Raw genomic sequence first — 12,401 nt, forward strand, 5'->3', positions numbered from 1 at the left:
CACAGTCAAACCAAAATGAAATTATCCTCATAGTGAAGGCCATACTGATATATAAAAGTTAGCAGGAGTTTCTAGAAGAAAAGTCATACTGCTTTTTTAAAAGCAATATTACTTACTTTTCTAATACACATATGTAAGTAACATATTTAATTACGTTAGGTGTGTATACAAGTATTATTGTTTTACAGGATAAGGTGGAATAGCAAACCAGATTTGGCCTTACTCCCTAGGAATGGGCATATAGAATAAGGAACCTTTATATTGAGCTTCCCTGGTGGCTCAGACAGTGAAGAATCTATCTGCAAAGCAGGAGACCTGGGTTTGATCCCTGGTTTGGAAAGATCCCCCAGGGAAGAGAATGGCTACCCACTCCAGTATTCTTGCCTGAAGAATTCCATGGACAGAGGGGTTTGGCAGGCTATAGTCCATGGATTCACAAAGAGTTGGACTTGACTGAGAGACTAACACAGTACACAGCACCAAAATGTGCAGCAGGGCTTTCCACAAGAAAACTGTGGCAGAAGGATTAATTCAGCACTGTAGCTCTATGATTCGGAGAAGGCAGTGGCACCCCACTCCAGTACTCTTGCTTGGAAAATCCCATGGACGGAGGAGCCTGTTAGGCTGCAGTCCATGGGGTCGCTAAGAGTCGGACATGACTGAGCGACTTCACTTCCACTTTTCACTTTCATGCATTGGAGAAGGAAATGGCAGCCCACTCCAGTGTTCTTGCCTGGAGAATCCCAGGGACGGGGAGCCTGGTGGGCCGCCGTCTATGGGGTTGCACAGAGTTGGACACGACTGAAGTGACTTAGCATAGAATAGCATAGCTCTATGATTTACCAAAAGTCCACTCTTCTTCTTGACATGAGTTTGAGTAAACTCTGGGAGCTGGCGATGGACAGGGAGGCCTGGCATGCTGTAGTCCATGGAGTTGCAAAGAGTAGGACATGACTGAGCAACTGGACTGAACTAGAGCAAAGAGCCAATGAGAAGACGAGGAAGAAGATGGAGAGTGAGATGAATCTGCAGAGGTGAGCAGTAGCCAAAGGAAACAGGGATTTGGAGACAATGCAAAGAACTACTCTATCTTAAGAGTGAGAAGTAGTCACAGAAAGGTTTTATGCAGAATGATGATACAAAATTACCTGCCTTAACAAAAGATTCCTTAGTGGATCAAGAAAAGTTTTACTTTTTTTTTTTTGAGGATCAGCAGGCTTGACTGAGTAATTTAAATTCCAAACAGTCCCTGTTGTTTTTCTGATTTGTCAGTGAGGCATTAAGATAAATAGGAGGTTCAGCAGCAGCGGCAGCATCATAGTTTGGGACGAACAGAAAACCCAGTTCCTACAAGTATATCCCATTGGTCACACAGCTGCATTCTAACGCTCCTCTGGGTACAGATGTGTGTGCCAAAAGCGGCACAGAGAAAACGCTCAGGAAAAAGTGACACAAATTGACTCTGGCAGTTATTTGGCTCATTTTTCAGAATCCGTCTGTGAAACAAGTCCATTTTTCAGTAGCCAAATGTTGGAAAGTGTTGGCAACTGACAAAACTGCCACTGGACCTACAGAAACAGTGCCTCGCTTCGTAGCACTGCTCCATGAAAAAAAAAAAAAAATTTTTTTTTGCTATGCTTGCATAGGAACATCTGTGTTTTCATCAGGGAATGCGAAATATAAGCATAAAAGAGAATGGACTAACAGCATTAAAGAACCAGAACCACGTTTGATGTGGCATTTAATAGCAAAAAGGAGGCCAAACCACATGACTAGTATCTATAAAATGGGTTAAAACCCTGAAATGAAAATAAAAACTGACTGTAAGAAAGAAACCCTTGCATTTTGGCTCTGCATTTCCATGCCTGATGCATGCAGCAGCAGCAGCAAGATTAGACAATTCCTACGCTTTGTTTAATACTATGCCACCAGTGACTTGAAATGTTTCCCTACTTTTGAAAAAGGAGCCTTGAATTTTATTTTCCAGTGGGCCCTGCAAATCACATACATGCCCCACACTTACTGTCCTTTTATAAAATGCCTGTCTACAAAATGACAAGCTTTGTGCCGAAGAAGAGTATCAAGATGCTGAAGAAATAGCTCTAGTCCTTAAAAGTTTATAGCTTAAAAGTAGAGTTAAGCTTAGTAGTGAGGTTATAATATAGTAGAAAACATGGTAGAAAGGAGGCTTCAGAGGAAGGAGAGGTTACTTCTCAGTAGAAACAACAGTATCTATGGAAAGGGAAGCTTTTAGTTAGTTAAGACTTGAACACTGACTGTGGGGGAAAAGGCAACAGAGGCAGGATGCTGCGTAAAAGCACAGGGTCTGCTTGAGCACCTGGAATCATTAGGTTTGCCCCGGGGCAAGAAGAAACCAGGCTGAAAAAGCAGGGAGCCACTGGCTGGGGCAGGACCTTAAATAACCAGTTAATGAGGCTATAGCTAATTCAGCAGGAACTGCCAGCCATTGAAAGGCTATAGAGGGAGCCAGCTGGTCACTGTCATCATTTAGGAAGATTAAAACCAGCCCGAGGCAACAGTGGTCACTGTGTCATCTCTCTGGACTCTCAGCCCAGTACTGCATATGCAAATGGTGTGGACTTGATGTTTCACAGAGTGGCCAGATGCAAAGTGACATCAAAGTCAGTGCCTCTTTTATATTAAATCAGTTAAACTCCACTTGCTCTAAGATGACCAACGTGGAATGTTCACAAATCCTAGAGAACCAACTTCTATGGCTTAAGGTTTGAATTGTCAAAGTAGATGACAAATTTGAACAGCTCTGAGACTACAATAATAAAAGTTTATCCAGGGTGAATCTCACTCTCACACACACACACACACACACAAACACACAAACACACACACACACACACACACACACACACACACACGGAGCACGGAGGCATCTCCAATTTCCTGGAACTGTGCCTCTAAAAAGTTTTTGTTGGTGTCATGCAAGACAGCATTGCCACAATTCCATTTTGTTATGAAAACTTATGGAAGCTGAAGTCAGCGTGGTGAGTACCCAGCTCCTAGGTATGTGAGACAAATAGTGAGTTCTGTCCCACAAACAAGCATTTCACTGATTACCAATTGGGATCTTTCTGTTTCAGGGCTATGTCACAAGAAAATCAGTAACTTGCACTTTGATAGAGGCTTACAGTGAACATTCATTCTGTCTCCTTCCATCTCTCTCCATTCACATACACACATCTATATATCAATACACATATCAACATATATCTATATGCATATTAATACAAGTGCCATATCATTTGGCACTTGAATCATTTCCTTGTGAACTATACTAACATTTAAACAGAAACTCCCATTTCCACTTTTCCTAAGTGTTTCACTAAATCACACTGAGATAAAAAACTGACACCCTACCAACACAGTAATTTTTTTAACACATTATCACTTGACATATTTGAATTTTAGCAAGAATATAAAGAAAACTATGTGGAAATGAAAAATATATGAACAGTTAATCAGAAACAAACCAAAAGAAATATCCAAGTATACAATTGCATTTAAGAAAATTCAATGAATATCTATTAAAACTTTTGTATCACTGATACAAAGTATGAATTTGATTTTTTTAGTTTAACTTAGGTCATTTATTTGCCAAAAATAAAAACATAAAATGAAAAGGCCAGTTTAACATTTTAGCTCTCAAAAATGAAAATGAAATCTTAATTGGTGTTGCACCCCCATTTAGCTCACATACTCTATATATAACTACTTAAAGATGATTCTATTTTCAAAAGAAAAATTGTACAAAATAACTACTTTCTGAAAAAAGGCAAAGTTGTCAATATTATTTTTAATGACAAAATAATATAGTTTCTGTAAAATAAGCTTAGAGACAAATTAATTTCAATGAATACCAGTATATTCCTAAGAAATGAAAACTGGTGTTTCATTCCAATTCCCATGGTATATTGAGTTATTATGATAATATAAAGACAAGAAAAGCCTTTGATACTTCAGAACTGCAACATAAAATGAATTTAATTTTGGAAATTAAATTCAGGATTAAAGGATAATAAGCTGTTTCTTGGAACTTTTTCACCTTAGTCATCTGATCTTTAATATGAAACTTCATATAAGAGATGATTCAGTCTTATACTCTGGGTTGCTTGAGAAGAGTTACAATATATTAACTGATAAATAGAGATGACCTCAATATCCTTTTTTGTTCATGCAGATACTCACTTGTTTCTCTCCTCTATAACAGAATATTGAATGAAACTCTGAAGTTCTGACTTAACCACATATCATGAAATTTGGCAGCAGAAATAGAAAGAAGCCAGTCTAAAATCTTGTACTTCCATAAATTAGTAGGCTAATACAACGGAGATAAAGGCAAAAAATGTTCCCTGGGCTGCATTTCAGGAAAAGGTTGAAAAGACAATAAAACACTCTCAGGAGAAAAGAAAAGCATCCTACCTTTTTAAAAATTCCATATACTCGGTATGCTTGATAAGTCCTGTCCTCATCATTATCGTCTGAAAACATTGTCGATCAATGGCCCAGAGTTTCACATTTACAAGAGCTGGGGAAAAAGAAAAAACAAATAGGCAAAAATTAGAGAACTTCAACAGTGAACTATACTGTGTAAAAGTAATGAGTTATTCAGAGGAATGAAAGTGATTAACCTTCGTTTAAAGCTAATATCCTAATGCTATTCTATTTAGTTAAGAAGACAAGTTCTTACAGACAAAATGTAGTTCATAATTTAACACTAGTATTACTATCTATAAGGAAGCTTCCTGTTATTCTTAGGTTCTCAAGGGATGATAAGGTCTAAGTACACACTGGAAGTATTTAGTTGTATACAAAGAAAATCACGTGAAGAGAGGTTCACAAGAAGTAACACTTGGTAATTAACCAGAATAGTATTAATGACTCACATGATCATATTTTAATTGTAAAAAATGTAGGTATAAATTCAGGTTTAGGAGTTAATAGAATAGAAATAATAATTACAATTAAATTGTAACCTGTGCCCACAGTTACCATACAAAACTATATTAGATACGTTTGTTGAATTTTAATTTCTGTTCTCCCATACCACTGGCTTTGACAATGATTAAGTACAGAAACTCAAAACCACAGGATAGATCACCATTTGATCTAATAAGCATATGACTAAAAGACAAGTTTTAGAAAAAAGACAGATGTTACAGTGTAAGAAAACAAAAATATTAAGATAAAACTTTCTTTTAAAAGAAGAGTATGTTAAAAATGTTGATAATTGAATCTGTGTGATGAGTATTTAACAGGCAGATTTTACTATGCTCTCTATTTTTATGTATGTCTGCAAATTTTCATAATGGACTTCCCAGATAGCACTAATGGTAAAGAATCCGCCTGCCAATGCAGGAGATGCAAGAGATGCGGTTTGATCCCTGGGTCAGAAGTTCTGCTGGAGTAGGAAATGTCAACTTACTCCAGTATTCTTGCCTGGAGAATCCCAAGGACAGAGGAACCTAGTGGGCTACAGTCCATAGGGTTTCAAAGAGTCAGACACCACTAAAGCTACTTAGCATGCATGCATACATCGTACCCACAGAGTATAGGGTAGAGAAGGGCTGTGCACAGGTTTGAGCAAGACCAGTGAATGGGGCCAGGTTATAGTTCAATGAGGGAAATGGATAGTTCCCTCATTATATATATAGGGAAATATAGTTCAATGAGGTGGTGTGGGGTTAAAGAATCCACCTGCAATACAGAAGATCTGAGTTTGATCCCTGGGTCGGGAAGATATCCAGGAGAAAGGAATGGCTACCCACTCCATTATTCTTGCCTGGAGAATGCTATGGACAGAGGAGTCTGGCAGACTACAATCTATGGGGTCACAAAGAGTCAAACATAACTGAGCACTCATAATTTAATGAATCAAACATAGAAATATGAATGAATGCAGTTCTCTTTTCTTCACAGTTCTCAGACCAAGCCCAGTGAATGCAATAGATCAAGATTTGGGGTAAGGAAGTGGAGAAAATGTTGGAATAAGTAGGCCATGTATGTGCCCTGAGGGAAGATGCTAGAAGTAACACACAGAGGGAAAAGCTGATAAAAGGATTATTGAGTAAATAGAGTAAACCTTTATTTTTTTGAATTTTACCTAATTTTTCCTTGAACAATTATTTGAAGCTTAGAAAGAAAACATGACTTCTCCCTTAGCCAGTTCTTTACTGAAGAAAACAGATGTTCAGTTAAGTAGAAAAAGAACAAGGCAGCAAGGACTGGTGTGTACATGGCTCCATTCCAAATAGCCTTCAAAAAATGAACCTTCATCAGAAAACAAAGCTCATCTCACAGGTATTCTCCAGTTACATTCTAGTTCCTTCAGTTGAATCCAGGCTCTTTTCCAGAACACCTGTTTACTTGAGATGAACCACAGAACTGGATGATACCACCACGAGGGACTGAGAAAATCTTGACAAGATTCATTAGAACTTTGAAAAACAACAGAAGTTGAACTAGGACAGAGATAGACAAAGGGCAGTCATGTGGGGAAAGCACATAAACGAGAACACCATTAGGAATGAGTCTGGGCTCTGGGAGTCCAGTGAGAGATAGAAACATACTGAAATGGCTGAGATTTCTACAGGGCTGCTACACAATTTGAGAGCAGGCTGATGCAGGGTCCTGGAAGCCAGGCAGAAGAAGCAAGGATTAATTTGATGAACAACAGGAAGTTAGTAGAGATCTTAAAAAAACAGAACAAAAGAACCACAATTTTAAAGGACACACCATGGGGAAATTAAAAAAAGTAAAATGCTTACTAGAAAAAAAATAGTATTTTCTATATTCACCATCATTTTTAATGTTTCCCAGGTATTTTGAGTACAGATACTCCTCCCTCCAAGGGACCAATTAGGATAACCAACAAATTGTGTTATTTTAAAAAATAGCAGCAATAAAAATAGCTTTACTATGATATGGGTTTTTTAAACACATCTCAAAGGCATGATTGGAAGCATAATGTTAGAATGAAATAAAGCATAGATGCATTTTAAGGCTCTGCCCTACAGAAAGACTTCACAATGCACACCCCTGGTAACAGTATATAAAGGCTTCTATTATAATCTCTGAAACCCAAAGATAAGATCATGGCGATAGCTGAGAAAGACTAATCTAGAAGGGACACATTGGATTCAGAAACACCTTAGTCAAGCAGAATACAGACCATGACTAGTGTCATCAAATATGCACTTTATGTACAAACCGTGGGACAGAGCGGTAATATGAGGAAAGCTCAGCGTGAGGAGAATTGTCTGATCATACATTGTGTGCCCAGATTCAGACAAGGAGTGATGAGCACGAGACAGAGGCCACAGTAGCTCAGGAATGAAGTGAGGAGGGTCTAAGTGAATAAGACAGCAATGGGAGTGACAGCAAAAGCTTGTGGGGGATGCAGGGCTGGGAGGGCAGTAGTGGGATATGTGTGTGTACTAAGTTACCTGCAGCATTGTTAGTGTTAGTTCACACTTCCAAGTCCATTTTCCATCTGTGGTCTCTCCTGATCAGCAACCTTTTGTCCTATGAATTGCTATAGCTGTATCTATCTGTGGCACTCATTAGCACTTTACACATGTTGCTAATACTGTCAATTACCTCTAATGTCTATATTATGTTACCTCAAATAAGAATGTACCATATTCCCTCATAGAAAAGTCCCTGTCTCATTTCTTATAACCTCCCCCAACTCAAGAAACTTGCTTTTTATTTGATAACCACTGGGTATAATTGTTAATTAATATAATTTATTTATTTACAGGAAATTCACCTGCAAAAAAATATATATACATATATATATATGCCTAGTCAGACTCTAAGATTACATTTAAATATCTAAAGTGAATTTATTAGATATCATGATTCATGTGTTGAAAAATGATCTCTAAAAATAAGTTCACAGAATTCAGTATTTTTATCTTCTACTTCCATTTACATGGCTGTTGAACTGTCTAAAACCATGTTTCAGATATTTTGTATGATAATGAATATGGCTTGAGGAAATTGCAAGTTTTTCCACGACCTTGGGCAAGATGCCAACATCTTTTTTATATGCAGCCAATATACATATTAGCGAGGTCAGCATTTTATACAGGTGGGCAAGCATGACTAACAATCACCTTGCTGTGTTGTCAGAAGCATGGTTATATTGGAGCTGTGATTAGTATCTTGCTTCTTAAACAGCCTGTTGGAGTATAAGTCTGTTGCTTCCAAAACTTGAAGAGAACGCTTTTTAAAAAACCCATTTACCTTTGATCTTAAGTGGTGTATTAATCTCTGTAGGGGATAAGCACTTCAGGAACAAAATTCCTGCGATTTTCACAATGACTGCTGTTGATGAACAAAGAAGTCAGAAGAGCATAAAGCAGAAAAAAGGTCTGGCTGAAGGTATTTTCTTTTTCATTGAATTATGTATCTAGAATTCTCTACTGAAACATTTGTCATTTTTTTCTTCAGGTTGAGGCCAGGTTGAACTATATGGAAAAGATACTAGTTACCTTTACCCTGGGATCTCTTCAGTGCATGAGTATACCAAGAATACCTTCAACAGAGGTAAAACTGGCCTTTGTTTAGGAGGCACCAAAATCACAGAAGAATGAGACATAAAACTGTGCTGGACTATGAAACCACAAATCTGGTTTGGCTGAAATTCTCCTATCAAGGAATGTATCTGTTGCCAAATTCAAATTTTGGAAGAATTCTCAGAAAGCATGTGTGGGTACAGAACCCATGACTTAAAGGTTTATTCTGCCCATATTTATTTCACACCAATCTAGTTGACACTATTGCTGTATTTGAGGGACAGAAAATAGGCTGACAATTCCTGCCCTCAAGAAACTCATGGTCTAGCCCAGAGGCCAATAAACTATTGTTCCTGCCAAACCTGGTCAATGATTAGTTGCTTTCCTCACTTAGGAAATTCCAAGAATGAAATTCCAAGGATTTTAGGAGCTCAATGCCAGAAAAGAGATGAAGACCAAATATATATTATATTTTTTTATTACAAATCACAATAGTACAGGAAGTTATCAGGTCTAGATGAGGTTCTGAGGATGAAGCCCTCATGAAGTGTTTAGTGCCCTTATAGAAAAGGAGTCTCTCTCCCTCCCCCAATGCACACATCAGGATAATGCCACTTCAGGATATAATTGGGAAGAGAGCTCACACCAAGAACTCCACTGTATTAGCTCCCTGATCTTGAACTCCACACCCTCTGTGAGTTCTGTGAGAAAAACTGTGAGCAAATTCTTTGTTGTTTAAGGCAACCAGTCTGTGGTGTTTGTTACAGAAGTTTGAATGGAGACACCCGGGGTCTATGGAGCCCGAAGGCCTCTGTAGAAGGAATGCAACGGATTCATGACTGTGAGATGAGAAAACAACATCTTTATTTTTACTACTCTGTTACTGAAATTGAGCATATCTTTTCTAAGTGTAGGTGACATGACGTCCCTGGTGGTACAGCGGATAGGAATCCACCTGCCAGTGCAGGAGACACGGGTTTGATCCCTGATTTGAAAAGATTCCATGTGCAACGGGCAACTAAGCTCACACATTGCAACTATTGAGCCCGCCCACTGCAATTACTGAAGCCCAGGTGCCTAGAGCCTGTGCTCTGCAACAGAAGCAACCAAAATGAGAAGTCTCTGCACTGCAACGAAGAGGAGGTCCTGCTCTCTGCAACTAGAGAAAGCCTACGTGCAGCAAGGAAGACCCAGCACAACTAAAAATAGAATAAATAATCTTAAAAAATAGAGGCAACAAATCACTTTACTGTAGAAAACATGGCTATTTTTATATCATCCTACATTTGTCAAGGATATCTTAAATATAATTTATATTCATCATTATTTTGAGATTATGGTAGTTAACTGGACCTCTAGATCTTTTTTTTTCTTTTTTTTTTTTAATTTTAATTAATTTTATTTTATTTTCAAACTCCACATAATTGTATTAGCTTTGCCAAACATCAAAATGAATCCACCACAGGTATACATGTGTTCCCCATCCTGAACCCTCCTCCCTCCTCCCTCCCCGTACCATCCCTCTGGGTCGTCCCAGTGCACTAGCCCCAAGCATCCAGTATCGTGCATTGAACCTGGACTGGCATCTCGTTTCATATATGATATTTTACATGTTTCAATGCCATTCTCCCAATTCTTCCCACCCTCTCCCTCTCCCACAAAGTCCATAAGACTGTTTTATACGTCAGTGTCTCTTTTGCTGTCTCGTATACAGGGTTATCGTTACCATCTTTCTAAATTCCATATATATGCGTTAGTATACTGTATGGGTGTTTTTCCTTCTGGCTTACTTCACTCTGTATAATAGGCTCCAGTTTCATCCACCTCATTAGAACTGATTCAAATGTATTCTTTCTAATGGCTGAGTAATACTCCAGTGTGTATATGTACCACAGCTTTCTTATCCATTCATCTGCTGATGGACATCTAGGTTGCTTCCATGACCTGGCTATTATAAACAGTGCTGCGATGAACATTGGGGTACACGTGTCTCTTTCCCTTCTGGTTTCCTCAGTGTGTATGCCCAGCAGTGGGATTGCTGGATCATAAGGCAGTTCTATTTCCAGTTTTTTAAGGAATCTCCACACTGTTCTCCATAGTGGCTGTACTAGTTTGCATTCCCACCAACAGTGTAAGAGGGTTCCCTTTTCTCCACACCCTCTCCAGCATTTATTATTTGTAGACTTTTGGATTGCAGCCATTCTGACTGGTGTGAAATGGTACCTCATAGTGGTTTTGATTTGCATTTCTCTGATAATGAGTGATGTTGAGCATCTTTTCATGTGTTTGTTAGCCATCTGTATGTCTTCTTTGGAGAAATGTCTATTTAGATCTTTGGCCCATTTTTTGATTGGGTCATTTATTTTTCTGGAGTTGAGCTGTAGGAGTTGCTTGTATATTTTTGAGATTAGTTGTTTGTCGGTTGCTTCATTTGCTATTATTTTCTCCCATTCTGAAGGCTGTCTTTTCACCTTGCTAATAGTTTCCTTTGATGTGCAGAAGCTTTTAAGTTTAATTAGGTCCCATTTGTTTATTTTTGCTTTTATTTCCAATATTCTGGGAGGTGGGTCATAGAGGATCCTGCTGTGATGTATGTCAGAGAGTGTTTTGCCTATGTTCTCCTCTAGGAGTTTTATAGTTTCTGGTCTTACGTTGAGATCTTTAATCCATTTTGAGTTTATTTTTGTATATGGTGTTAGAAAGTGTTCTAGTTTCATTCTTTTACAAGTGGCTGACCAGATTTCCCAGCACCACTTGTTAAAGAGATTGTTTTTAATCCATTGTATATTCTTGCCTCCTTTGTCAAAGATAAGGTGTCCATATGTGCATGGATTTATCTCTGGGCTTTCTATTTTGTTCCATTGATCTATATTTCTGTCTTTGTGCCAGTACCATACTGTCTTGATAACTGTGGCTCTGGACCTCTAGATCTTATTTTATTTTACCACAATTAATTATTAAATGTTTTATCACTCTATTTCAATGTGAACAGCTCTATGTAATCTTGTGTGTTTTATGCTTTAATAATCATTTTTAGATGAGTCCATATGCTTCATCAGTGACAAATAGATCCATGGCACCCTTAAGATTAAGAGTCCCTGCTCTAAGCATCCTAGACAAAGGATTACCCCAGAAAAGGAGACAGGAAGCATGGTGAGGAAAGAGGTAATGCTTAGCTGATCTGCATCCATGCAGGCATGCATGCTAAGTCACTTCAGTTGGGTCCAATTCTGTACGACTCCATGGACTGTAGCCCCCAAGGCTCCTCTGATTCTCCAGGCAAGAATACTGGAGCAGATTGCTATGCCCTCCTCCAGGGGAATCTTCCTGACCAAGGGATCAAACCCCTGTCTCTTACATCTCCTGCACTGGCAGGCAGGTTTTTTACCACTAGTACCACCTGGGAAACCCAGGTCTACATCCACAGGGACATACAAATTGTTACAGATGGTAAAGAATCTGCCTGTAATACTGGAGACCCAAGTGTGATCCCTGGGTTGGAAAGATCCCCTAGAGAAGGGAATGGCTAACAACTCCAGTATTCTGGCCTGGAGAATTCCATGAATTCTGAAATTCATGGCGGGCTGCAGTCACTGGAATCATAAAGGGTCGGACAGGACTAAGAGACTAACACTTTCACTTTCTCAAATGAGACTTATTTAGTAAACAGCCACTTCCCTAAGTTCCCAGACTATTTCCAGTCCTCCTCCCAGGACTCCAGAGAGTTCCCTCGGCTCAGCCAATAAACGGGTGAACACTGAGCCCAGCATACCAATATTCATATTCTCTTTACATGCTTCTCCTGTGCCTAGGATAGCACAAAGTACCGCTCATCAAGTATTTTCT

The 12,401-nt window shown here is 38.7% G+C and overlaps 1 protein-coding gene across 2 annotated transcripts in view; it reads right to left on the reverse strand.

Moving 5' to 3' along the window:
• The window catches only part of PRKG1 (protein kinase cGMP-dependent 1), a 1,413,309-nt gene that overhangs the window by 503,632 nt on the left and 897,276 nt on the right, over nucleotides 1-12,401 (reverse strand). For both annotated transcript variants that reach the window (XM_061402665.1, XM_061402664.1), the window contains exon 4: nucleotides 4,456-4,561. In XM_061402665.1, the coding sequence (XP_061258649.1) occupies nucleotides 4,456-4,561 (106 nt within the window). The remainder of the gene's footprint in view (nucleotides 1-4,455; nucleotides 4,562-12,401) is intronic.

Source organism: Bos javanicus, chromosome 26 (genome assembly GCF_032452875.1).
Source record: "Bos javanicus breed banteng chromosome 26, ARS-OSU_banteng_1.0, whole genome shotgun sequence".
NCBI classification, from domain to species: Eukaryota; Metazoa; Chordata; class Mammalia; order Artiodactyla; family Bovidae; genus Bos; species Bos javanicus.